General features: G+C 44.4%; 1 protein-coding gene across 1 annotated transcript in view; it reads left to right on the top strand.

Moving 5' to 3' along the window:
* Positions 1–12,478, top strand: part of NOTCH4 (notch receptor 4) — a 127,680-nt gene that overhangs the window by 53,528 nt on the left and 61,674 nt on the right. The window contains exons 8-11 of the mRNA XM_077483835.1: positions 2,267–2,452; positions 5,546–5,659; positions 8,473–8,709; positions 11,502–11,612. Coding sequence (XP_077339961.1) covers positions 2,267–2,452; positions 5,546–5,659; positions 8,473–8,709; positions 11,502–11,612 — 648 coding nt within the window. The remainder of the gene's footprint in view (positions 1–2,266; positions 2,453–5,545; positions 5,660–8,472; positions 8,710–11,501; positions 11,613–12,478) is intronic.

Here is a 12,478-nt window from a genome sequence, read left to right as displayed (position 1 = left end):
TAAGTTATACACACAGAGAAATGATAACACAACAACCTCAGCTATGATGAAAGATTTCATGAACTGAATGTATTTTTCCTTAAAGAGGTTGAAAACCTCAGACATGAAATATGTCACTTCTGACAAGTTTTCCTGACACCAAGAGAAAAAAGGTGACAGGGGAGAGGACTCTGAGTTCCTGTGTGCTTTGTGAATGTGTGTGTGTCCCTTCCCTCCAATCAATTCCTCACTGGGCTCTGTAGTGTATAATTTCAGCTCTCCACCCACTGTTTTCTGACAGCCCAGACAAGCTTTATAAACTCTGGGATTTCAACAGATGTAGAGAAGACTTCTGATAAACAGATACAACTTGTGTAGGAGCATTGGTTTCATCTCTGTGTATCACCCGTGTATCACCCATGCAGCCACTTCACTGCATATACATAAAGGTTTACAACCACTTTAAAGTGGAAGTAAGCTCCCCTATCGTTTTCAGCCAAGGAAGCTGCCATCTTTGCCTCTGTTTAATCTTCAACTGCTATGGTGCTGCACATGTGATCCGTTATGACACCAGCCATTGGATGGTTTGATAGTTTGGCTGAGAGCACAGCCAATGTGCAGTTAGCATTCCCGGCATGCCTTCTTTTTTTTTTAACTGTTTAAATCGATGGGTTTACTTCCACTTTAAAGAAAGGAGTTTTATGGGGTGATATGATCACAATGTATAAATACTTAAATGGTCCATAAGGTATTCACTTTAAGGTCACTTTAAGGTCATTGAAAAAGACAAGGAGGTGGCACGAATGGGGACTGGGTCAGGGTCAGGCGGGAGACCACAGTAGACTACTATTTGTGCTTCATGAACTATTGTGCCTAAAAAAAAAAAAATTGTACCTGTGTATCTATGTTATTGTTGATAAACTTAATAAAAAACTATTGAAAGTTAAAAAAAAAAAAAAAAGGATAAGGAGGGCCATCAGAGCCCCTCTTACATTAGAGAAACCCCTTAGATCAGAGTTTCCTTCTGAGTGTCCCCTTACATCAGAGTCCACATTGGAATCCACCCTTACATCTGAGCCCCCATAAAAGTTCCCCCTTACATTAGACTCCCCAGCCAAGTCCCCCCTTACATGCCCCCTTACATGGGAGTTTCTGTCAAAGCCCCTCTTTACATCAGTGTCCCCATCAAAATCCACCCTACCATCAGAGTTCCCCCTTCTATCAGGGTCCCCTTCAGAGTCCCCTTTACAACAGGATCCACATCAGAATCCCCCCTGCATCAGAGGTTCCATAAGATTTCCCCTTTATGTCTGTGTTCCCATCAGAGAGCCCCTTACATCAGTCTGCCCATCACAGTCCTCCCTTTCATCAGTGTCCCCTTTACATTAGAACCCTCTTAGATGAGAGTTCTTACATGAAAGTACATCATAGCCCCCCTCCCCCCCATACATGAGAATCCCCATCAAAGTCCCACCTTACATCAGAGTACCCATCAGAGTCCACCCTTTCACACATTTACAGCATGGCTGACAACTTGCAGAGCCTGGGAGTTTGGTTGTAGCAGTAGGCAGGAGCAGAGTAAGCCTGGGCAGAGGAAGTGCCATCCTGCAGGATAGATAAAATCTTGCAGCGGAAACGATTTGCCACATGGGCTGTAGTTTGGAGACCCCTGCCTTTAGGGACCAGGAAGGATTTTTCTTTTACCTAGTAAAGGAAATTAGGTCATGCTTAGGAAGGGCTCGTTCATATTGGATCACAATCTGCTACAATCCAGAATGGATTCTAAAAAGGTAAGTACATAAATCCTTTTTATACAGAGTATGCAGGATTGGTATGTGAAGGGGAAGGGGGGAAGAGGGGGTAGGGAACATTTTAAGAACAATTATAACTGACCTTTATTAACACTTTAACCACTTGCTGCCCACATAATGTATACGTGCCAGGGCAAGGAGCGTGGGCTTTAACACCCCAAGCCGAACATATGCAAAAATGAGCGGCTGAGGTTTCTGTAATTGGAGCATGCTCACTGCACACTCCCAGCACAGCGACTGAGCTGTCAAGGACAGCTCTTAGTCTTTAGTAACAATCAAAACCCAGTGGGACCAACTCACAATTATGTGACTACTGTGGCAGCCATTCACAGTGGTAATATGATCGGGGAGACCTTCTTGCCTACTGGGCTTTATAGTCCATGAAAGAGATGCCGGGGCTGGGCAGGAAGAAGCTAAATTACACTTTTGTGTATTATCAATGAAAATTTTGCTAATTTGTCTTTTTTGTCCCCCAGGTCCCTCTCCCTGTGAACACCATGGACAGTGTGTAAACACGGAGGGCTCCTTCCTGTGTCGCTGCCCCCTTGGATATACCGGCACCCGCTGTGAGACAGACCAGAATGAGTGCCTCTCCAATCCCTGCCTCAATGGAGCCTCGTGCCTGGACTTGTTGGGTCGCTTCGAGTGTGAGTGCACGCCCGGTAAGGAGGATCATATGGAGGTGCACCAGAAACAATATGCAACTCTTTCTTGCTTTTTCATCCTCAACAGTGGTGTGTTTTAGTGATTTAATACACTGCATTGTGCTGATCCTCTCTGTAGAGTAGAAAGACACAAACTGGCTGAGCAGTTACAGCCATAGAACTCAGGGCTGTTTTTCCGGAACTCACAAAAATGGTGCCGGCTTGCTTGGAAGAAAGGAAGATTGAAAAATGAACACAAATATCTGACGCTAGGAGTTATTTAAAAGAGGCTATTGTCTGGCTTGTCTGAGACAGAGACACCAAAGAATAGTTCATAAACCATCTCCTGGTCTAATGTCTCTGGCAACAGTAATATTGTATCTCTGCCAGCAGCAAGGATGTCAGGAAATCATTTTTGTTATTGGCAGGTAAAGAAGATTACATAAACAATGATCCTAATGCTTAAACATACCTTTGTGATAAAAACATAGAAGACTGATGACGGAAAAAGACCAAGGAGGGCGTGAAATCTGCCTTTTTAAAAAAAAATTGGTCTGAAGATAGACCTGGCATTTACCCATGTTTATTTTCACTTACAGCCGGTTAACACAGGGGCAACACGACTTCCAGTGCGACTTTTGGAGGCACCTTGAACATGACTTGAGTATGAATAACAGCGTGACTTCAACATGACTTGGGGCGACTTACAACGCAACTTTAAGTCGCCCTGGGGGCGACCTTGGCCGTGGCCAATCACAGAATAATCAGCTCTCGAGGTGGAACTCTACGCCAAATTTTAAATAAAAAACGGCATGGGTTCCCCCTCCAAGAGCATACCAAGCCCTTAAGTCTGGTATGGATTTTAAGGGGAACCCCCCTATGCCGAGAAGACGGCATGGGGGTATCCCCAAAATCCATACCAGACCCTTATCCGAGCACGCAGCCTGGCCAGTCAGGAAAGGGGGTGGGGACAAACAAGCGCCCCCCCTCCTGAATCGTACCAGGCCGCATGCCCTCAACATGGGGGGGGGTGGGTGCTTTGGGAAAGGGGGGTGCCTTAAAATCCATACCAGACCTAAGGGCCTGGCTTGCCCCTGGAGGGGGAACCCATACCGGTTTTTAATATTAGAGAGGCGACATTGTCGCTTCAATATAGATGGAGATCCGACTTGGAGACGACTTGAAGTCGTACAGGAACCTTTTTTGAAGTCGGAGCGGCTGCTGTAGTGTACATTAAGACGGATCCTACCAATGATTTTCTCAACAGCGCGACTTGGGGTGATCTGAAGTCGGATCCCGGGTTGCCCCTGTGTGAACTGGCTCTTAAAGAGGAGGGCCGGTTATAAAAAAAAAAAAAAAAAAGTCAGCAGCTGCAAACACTGCAGCTGCTGACTTAATAAACACACTCACCTGTCCAGGGCGCCCACGATGTCGGCCGCCCGAGGCCGACCCGTCCCTCGGCTCTCGGGTCCCGGCGCCGCCATCCCTTGTAAGGGAAACAGGCAGCGGAGCCTTATGGCTTCACTGCCCGTTTCCTACTGCGCATGCGCGAGTCCCGCAGCTACTGCGCATGCGCGAGTCCCGCAGCGCTTTCTGAATGGGACGCGCTGTGTTCTGGAACACACAGTTCCCAGAACACAGCGCGACTCATTACCCAGAAGACGCCGCGACGAAGAGAGAAGACAGAAGATCTCCGCGGAGGAGGAAGAGGAAGATTAGGATAAAGTGCCTAGCAACAGGCATTTCTGGTAAGTAAAAAAAAAAAAAATTTTTCATTTTTTTTTTTTTAGATTTTTTGTAATTATTAACATTTTTTTGTTTTTCAGGGTGGCCCTCCCCTTTAAGCCCGTACACACTATCAGATTGTCTGCTAAGTTTTTCCTTCAGATTTACCAAAACCATATAGTAGAAGGGCCTGCCTGATTGCATACACATTGAAACTCCTAAGGTTTGACCTCATATTATATGGTTTTGGTAAATCTGAAGTAAAAACTCAGCAGACAATCTGATAGTGTGTACGGGGCTTTAGGGGTCTGTTTATAAAAAAAAAGTTACACTAATGTCAGAAGCATGCAAACATGTTGAACAAAATGTCCCATATTTTTTCTAAGGGATTAATTCCTGTATCATCAGCTCCATCTAGTGGCCAAAATGTGGTATAGTGTTCTCATTATAGTATTTTTGAAAACTACTGCATTTTGACCACTAGACGGAGCTGACGATACAGGCAATAATGTCGTAAAAAAAACACAGGGCATTTTGTTCAACTTTCATGAATGCTTCTGACATTTGTGCAACAAATGTTTTATAAACTGACCCCTACTGTTAATTAACTGCTGATGAAGGTCTGTTACAAGCATCCACTGCTCTTTTGGCAAAATAATACTTTCTAAAGTCACTCTTGAATTTCCCCCATGAAAATTTTAGATCATTCCCCTGTACTCAGCTTTTTATAAAAACTATTATAACTAAACATCGATATAGAGGAATCGGGATCTTCTTTCTCCTGCTGGTGATCCCTCTAGTGATGGCTAAAGATCTATATAGAGGAATCGGGGCCGTCTTACCTCTGCTGGGGATCCCGCTTAGTGATAGCTAAAAATCTATATAGAGGAATCAGGACCTCCTTCTTCCCGACGGTGATGCCTCCAGTGATACCTAAAGATCCTTATAGGGGAATCAGGTCCTCCTTCCTCCTACTGGTGTTCCCTCTAGTAATAACTAAAGATTTATATAGCAGAATCTGGACCTCATTCTTCCTCCTGGTGATCCCTCTAGTGATACCTTAATATCGATATAGAGGAATCAGGACCTCCTTCCTCCTGCTGACAATCCCTCTAGTGATAACTAAAGATCTATATAGAAGAATTGGGAACTCATTCTTCCTGCTGGTGATGCTTCTAGTGGTAACTAAAGATCTATATAGAGGGATCAGGACCTCCCTTCTTCTGCTGGTGATCCAGGAGGTGAGGCATGTTTTACTGCATTTTTCCTGCTTCACTGAAATAGCTGTACATATGATATAAACCAGGGAGCAATTTTTGGAGTATTGAATAAACAACTTCTTTAGCTATATAATGGATAACCGTTTTAATTGATTCTCTTCTCCAGGATTTGAAGGAGTTTTCTGTGAACGGGAAGTTAGCAAGTGTTTAAGCTCTCCCTGTGTAAACGGAGGAAACTGCACTGATCTGTTAAATGATTTTCACTGTTCCTGTCATCCAGGTGAGTATTCAATCAGTTCCTGAAGCCCAAATTAACTTTCAGTTTAAAGTGGTTGTAAACCTTCCCCCACAACTTTGTCCCATGTAAATCCGCATAAAAAATCCTAATGAACACTGCTTGTAGATATCTCCTTACTTGCTTAGTATTGTTGTAATCCTTGTTGTTCTGTAGAATAAAGTCACTGAGCATGCCCAGATCTCCCCTGATTTACGGCACACTCTCTATGTCTTATCTATCTGTTATCAGGACTTCCTAGGCACACCACTGAACTCTGCTAATCACTCAGAGCTTCCTCCTACACACCATGTGACCATGTGATCTCACATACAGTCTAAACTTGGCCATTACTGCAGTCTTATCAGCTGAAGCTGATAAGTCTGACAAAGGAAACATTAGACATCAGCACAAGTAAATACTATGAAATAAACAAGTAAGCTATGAACAGGGAAGCAGGGTTGCCATAGAAACGTTGGATTGAGAAGGAGGCTTGGTTAACAGTACAGGAAGTGCTCAATGTAAGGGGCGGAAATACACTCCACTGTGGACTCAGAAAACAATACTTAAGATGGCACTGCCTAACCCCTGGAAACAAGTTTTTTAAAGTTTCTTTAAACAGTAAGTAATATGCGATTTGGATTACTGGATTACAGTGGCTATAGTCTGATAATTACTTATTATAATAGACTAAATGAAAAGAAGCATCAGAGTGGGAGAGTTTACTTCCTCTTTAAATCCACTGAATACATTACTAATGATTTAAAACAAAAATGGTGTACAAAGTCTTGAGGTAAATTTTTATTAAAAAGCAGCCACAGCCTGAGTAGAAAAGTCTGTCCCCTGGAAGCATGCTGCCGAGAAATATCCCTACTCTCTGTATGAAAACAGTGGTCTCTCTGCAGAGGTTTGACAGCCTCTGCTGAGTCAAACTTAGAACTCTGCAACCAGCAAAGCTCCTGCTGTAGCTCTGATTCAGCAAGGGATGTGTTGGATTTCTTTTGACACTGGAATGTTGTCACGTACCTGGTGGTGGAGTCTGACATGCAGAGGTAGGCTTCTCTTACATGGTCACCTGATAAGGTAACAGGGAGCACCAGAGCACAGAGTGGCATGAATGCCTGACAGACCTACCGCTGGCGGGTACTAACAAGTTTACCGTGCGTCCCAGAGGCAGCTGGAATAGCAGACCATTTGGGCACTGGCAGGCAATTTTAGCAGCAAGTCAGGCACAGGTTAGTTGGCATGGGCACTAGAGTAAAGTCCGTTAACAGTGTCGGGCAGACCCGATCACCAACTAGCAGGCTGATCAAATGAAGACAGCAGGCAGAGGAGTAGTCAGAAGCCAAGCCAGGATCGGTAACAGTGGAGCAGACAGTCATAAGGAGCAGGCAGAAGTGTAATCCAGAAGATCAGGCCAAGGGTCAGTACAGGCAGTGTTTAGTCACAGGCTGATTGCGTCAACAGCAGAAGGTCAATCACAGGAGAGGGTAAAAGGAAGCTCAGGAAACATAGCAGACCAAAGACAGGGATCCCATGCAAAGACCAGTTTAAAACGCCACTTGGCGTCTGTGCGAGCTCACGCATGCGCACCCATACAAGCAAAAAACAACAAGGAAGTAGGCACACAGGATGAAACACTCAAAGGACACAATGAGTATATAGAATTTGTTAAAAATAGTCCTAAATTCTAGAGAACCATGGCATAAAGGTTAAAAGTTTAATCAGTCCATCCACCAGGGCAAGCTTGTCTCAAGAGCAGAAGCTGACTATAAAAATTTGGAGACAAAAGGTACAAGAGAAGTGCCTCTAAGTGAAGACTGTAATGCAGTTTAATAGACTCACAGGTCAAGCAACTCACATGGAAGGCTCATCAGCTTTCTTCACTGTGGAGGAATCTGGATGCTAAGTAACTGAAATGGACGTGGAAGCCAGCCAAGGCCATCTGTAATCGGGATCGAAAGCTGGAAAGGGTTGACGAGTTTGGACACGTTTCTGAGCATGGGCCGCAATGCCTCGATCCAGGAATTGCACATGCTCAGAAATGCGTTGCATCTCCTCCTCAGTGACGTCACTACATGGTCAATGGAGCCTTCCAGCCCTCGGCCCCAATGGCAGAAGTCTTGGTTGGTTTCCACGTTCATGTCAGTGACTTAGAGTCCAGATTCCTCCAGTGTTCCCCACTGTGCAGTGGCGACTTTCCATGGCGTTTTTATCACTGATGAGCCTTCCTGTTTTTTATACCATGTGAATTGCTTGCATGCTGAGTGTATTAAACTGCATTATAGTCTACACTTAGATGTGCTTCTCTTTTTCTTTTTGCACCCGTAGGAGCAAGGGCCATAGGGGTTCTGTACTTGTGTATATGTATGGGCACTTCCTGCCAAGTGCGAGCATTCAGATGACTGAGTTTTTAGTTTTTTGTACATGCGCTTTTCAGGCGCTTTCAGGCTTGAGCATTTTTTTGTTTTAACCGATGGAAAGCTAGTTACTGAGAGCGTATGGCTCTGCCTGAAAAAATCTTATGTACTTTTCGAGCTTCGAGCAGCAAGCTTAATGTTGCACAACACTCGGGTGTGAATGGTCACCACTGATTATAATGTGAATCTTGATGTTGAGTGCATTGGGAAACTTACATCAGATTGCTCAGATGTGAATGGAGTCACTAGAGAGAACCCCCTCTTCAACAAAAAGAGCAAGGTTAATAGTTGGTAGCTATAGATATCAGCTTCATTTTTGCCCCATACACTATAATAAGAGCATGACTTACATCTGTACCCCTTCTTGCTAATGCCATCTATTACTTGTTTCCTTCTTAGGTTTTCAGGGCCATAGATGTGAAACCGATGTGGACGAATGTTCCAGCTCGCCCTGTCAAAATTCTGGGGTCTGTGTAGACCACCCTGGTTTCTTTACCTGCGAATGCTTAAGTGGATTCACAGGCCAGCTGTGTGAGGAAAACATTGACGAGTGCATCAGTCAACCATGCCATAATGGTGCCACCTGCCAGGACCAACTCAATGGCTTCCAGTGTTTGTGTGAGCCTGGTATCACAGGTAACTGATCCCCCATCATTGTAGGTCTTTCATACCCATACAATCTGGCAAAGCTTTTTTATATTTTTCCCTATGAGGAATTCTCCACGCCTTCTATCTACTTGACCAGAGGTCTCCAAACCCTGGCCCGCAGGCCACATCCGGCCCGCAGGTGTGATTTGTCCGGCTCACAGCTTACCCAGGCTCTGCCAACACATCACTGCCGATTTGCTGGATTTTAAAAGTAGCTGCTATTTTCGGCAGTGTTTCTGGCAGGTCCTGGATACAAGGCCGCTCCCCCCCCCCCCCACACCCGTGCTGCCAGGGGATTGGCTGCTGTGCTGTGGATTGGCTACTAGGAGGTGACGTCATCAGCGTGGCACCTCCTGGCTTCCCACCCGCTGTTTACATTAAAATTCCTTCCACCATACAGCCTGCATGTGTAGCAGTGGGTGGGAGTTGGGTGGTGCAGGAGAGCTGACGTTGGCTAAAACAGTGGTCAGAGGCAACATGCAAATGGGCATAAATCTGCAGACATAAATGTACAGGAGACTCTTCTGGGAACACTGATGAGGAAATTTCTGTTGGGGACACTGATAGGGAAAATTCTGCTGGGGACACTGATAATGGAAAAAATTCTGCTGGGGACACTGATAATGGAAAAAATTCTGCTGGGGACACTGATGATGGAAAAAATTCTGCTGCGGACACTGTTGGGGAAAACTGCTGGGAATACTGATGGAGAAAACTCTGCTGGGGACACTGATGGGGAAAACTGCTTGGAACACTGATGGAGAAAACTGCTGAGGACACTGATGATGGGAAAATGCTGCTGGGGACACTGATGATGGGAAAACTCTTCATTTGTACATAATTGTTTTTTTTTCGCCCCCCCCCCCCCCCCCCCAAATACTTGTAAAATCTACAATGTGGCCCTAGTGTTGAAAAGTTTGGAGACCCCTGCAGTAATGATGTACAATAACCTGTAGCAACCAATCAGTGAGCAGTAATGATGTGCGGTTGTCAGGGCTGGGCTCCGCCCTTCCTTCTCAGAGCTCTGTGCTCAGCTGCTGGTTAATTGCCAGCAGTAGCGGGCCGTGCATTGAGGGTGTACGGGCGCTGCCCCCCATCCCTGCCACTTTTTTTTTAAGCACCTGATAAGAGCTACAAAAAAGATAGGCTTGGGGCACAGAGAGTGTGCCCTGATCCCACTCAATTGTGTGACGATAGCGAATTAATTTTCGCTATTTTCACACTAAAGATCCTCCCCACCAATCAGAAGGCATGATGTAAAACCTGTTTCCAGACTGGCCAAAGTGCCATCCTATTGGATGCCTACCACTTAGGAGCAGAGGAGACACGTGCTGGAGGAATAGACATCTCCACCGCCACTGCTGCCTGCTCCCTAAGTGAAAATGTCCAAATTGGGCGCAAAGTGTCAATATTTTGTGTGCCCTGCATTATTTTCCAGGACTGCCTTAACCCTCTTGGGCATGGAGTTCACCAGAGCTTCACAGGTTGCCACTGGATTCCTTTTCCACTCCTCCATGGCGACATCACTGAGCTGGTGGATGTTAGAACAGGGGGACATGACCTCAAACTCACTGGAGGAAACTTCAAAACTAATTTTAAAAAGTATTATTTTACTGAAAGGGTAGTTGATGCCTGGAATAAACTTCCAGTAGAGGTAGTGAGACAATCAGTAGTAAATTGCTTCAAACATAATATTAGGTTCATCTATACTCACATAATAAAATCAATGAAAAAAAAAAAAAAACAATGGGCAGACTCGATAGAATACTTGATCTTTTTCTGCTGTCACTTTTCTATGTTTCATTGGTTGACCATGGTCATTACGAAGCCTGTATACTGAAACATTTCATTGCTGATGTATTATTCTTGATTAGGAATGAGGTTTGAGTTTATCACTACTATGGCTTCACAGCAAGTCCCCAGGACTTCACACATCATAAAGCTTTGCAGGTACCAGAAATAGGCGCCAACCTACAGTATAATAGAGTGTATAACTTTACTTCTGATCAGTTGAGTTACAAGAGACGTAAATAGAAGGAATTAATAACCCAGCCCTTTTCTATAATTTTTACTCACTCACCTAGATGAGGATGGCAGCCAAGGGGCGGGAAAACTGAAAAAATGTAAGGTAAACAAAGAAGAAAAAAATAATTCTACATTTTACATTGTGGAGGAGAGGAAGAGTGCAATGATGGCCAATGTGTGAAGGGCCACTTTAAAATTAGGGATGAGCAAAATTGAAACTTTTAATTCCCCTGAAATTTCCATGAAAATCTGGAGATTTTGGTAAAATGTCATAATTTTGGTAAAATACATTGGTTCCAATGGGGAAGGCCAAAGTGATGTTGTTTTGGTGGCTTTTAAGGATGCAATGGGCTTTTATATAATTTTATTATTATTAATATTAGACAGGATTTATATAGCGCCAACAGTTTGCGTAGTGCTTTACAATGTTACGGCAAACAGTACAGTTACAATACAATTCAATACAGGAGGAATCAGAGGGCTCTGCTCGTTAGAGCTTACAATCTTAAAGGGAGGGTATATCGCTCTTGATGGTGATGGAAGCTTGTCTATATTATCTTGAACCTGTCCCTTGTTAGCCTTATTATTTTATAGGGAGTTCACAAAAACTGACAGCGAAAAAAAACAAAAGGAAAAGAAAGATTTTTTTCCCATAGGTTCTCTTTTTTGACAAGTAATGGTAAATATTAGATATCTTTCTTTAACTTTATTAAACACATAAATTGTAACAATATTACATTTTGTTGTTTCCCCAGGTGCCACATGTGACACGAATATTAATGAGTGCAGCAGTGACCCATGCATTCACGGACATTGCATTGACTTGGTGAACTCATTCCAGTGTTTTTGTGACCCTGGGTATTCAGGTAACATAAGAAAATATTAATGTATATTTTGTATCTTGACTGGGTTCCATATCAGTGGGATACATTTACTGAAGACCTCTATACTGCTAGTACTTTTTATTGTGAGAAAGACAATTTGGTGCACGGCCCCTTTAAATCACAAAAAACAACAAATGACTATTTCATGAATAAGTGCAATAAAAAAAAATGTACATATACTAACACGTAAATTATACATACAGTGCCTTGAAAAGGTATTCACACCCCTTACAATTTTCTACATTTTGTCACGTTAAAACCAAAAACATAAATGTATTTTATTGGCAGCGGCGTCGCTAGGGGATGGCTACTGGGGCTATAGCCCCGAGTCTCTAGGGCAGGGGTCAGCAACCTGTGGCCCGTGGGCCACAGCTGGCCTGCCAACGCTGAATGCGAGTGCCCGGCCTGCGGCCAACATCACAGGGCTGTATGGGGGTGGGAACTGCTGGAGTTAACCTTTTACATTAAACAGCATGTGATAGGTTGCCGGATGATCCCAGAAACCAATCACCAGCCTGTTAATGTGAAAAGTTAACTTCAGTAGTTCCCGCCCCCATCCAGCCCTGTGATGCCGATCTCCACTGCTCTGCTTGCTGTACACCTGTGTAAGGTAGGAGAGTTCTACCTACACAGTGTGTGTTTGTGGGGTGGGGTGCAGGGGACAGAGGACACTACAGGGGTGGGGTGCAGGGGACAGAGGATACTACAGTGGGGGGGTGCAGGGGACAGAGGATACTACAGTGGGGGGTGCAGGGGACAGAGGATACTACAGTGGGGGTTGCAGGGGACAGAGGACACTAAATTGGGGGGTGCCTTTGACAATTGTTTTCCCCATGACTCAGAATCCA

Source organism: Lithobates pipiens, unplaced genomic scaffold (genome assembly GCF_037356315.1).
Source record: "Lithobates pipiens isolate NorthernLeopardFrog02 unplaced genomic scaffold, aLitPip1_a1.2 Scaffold_1, whole genome shotgun sequence".
NCBI classification, from domain to species: Eukaryota; Metazoa; Chordata; class Amphibia; order Anura; family Ranidae; genus Lithobates; species Lithobates pipiens.
The sequence above is the reverse complement of the archived record's forward strand: the minus strand, read 5'-3'. Positions and strand labels throughout refer to the sequence as shown.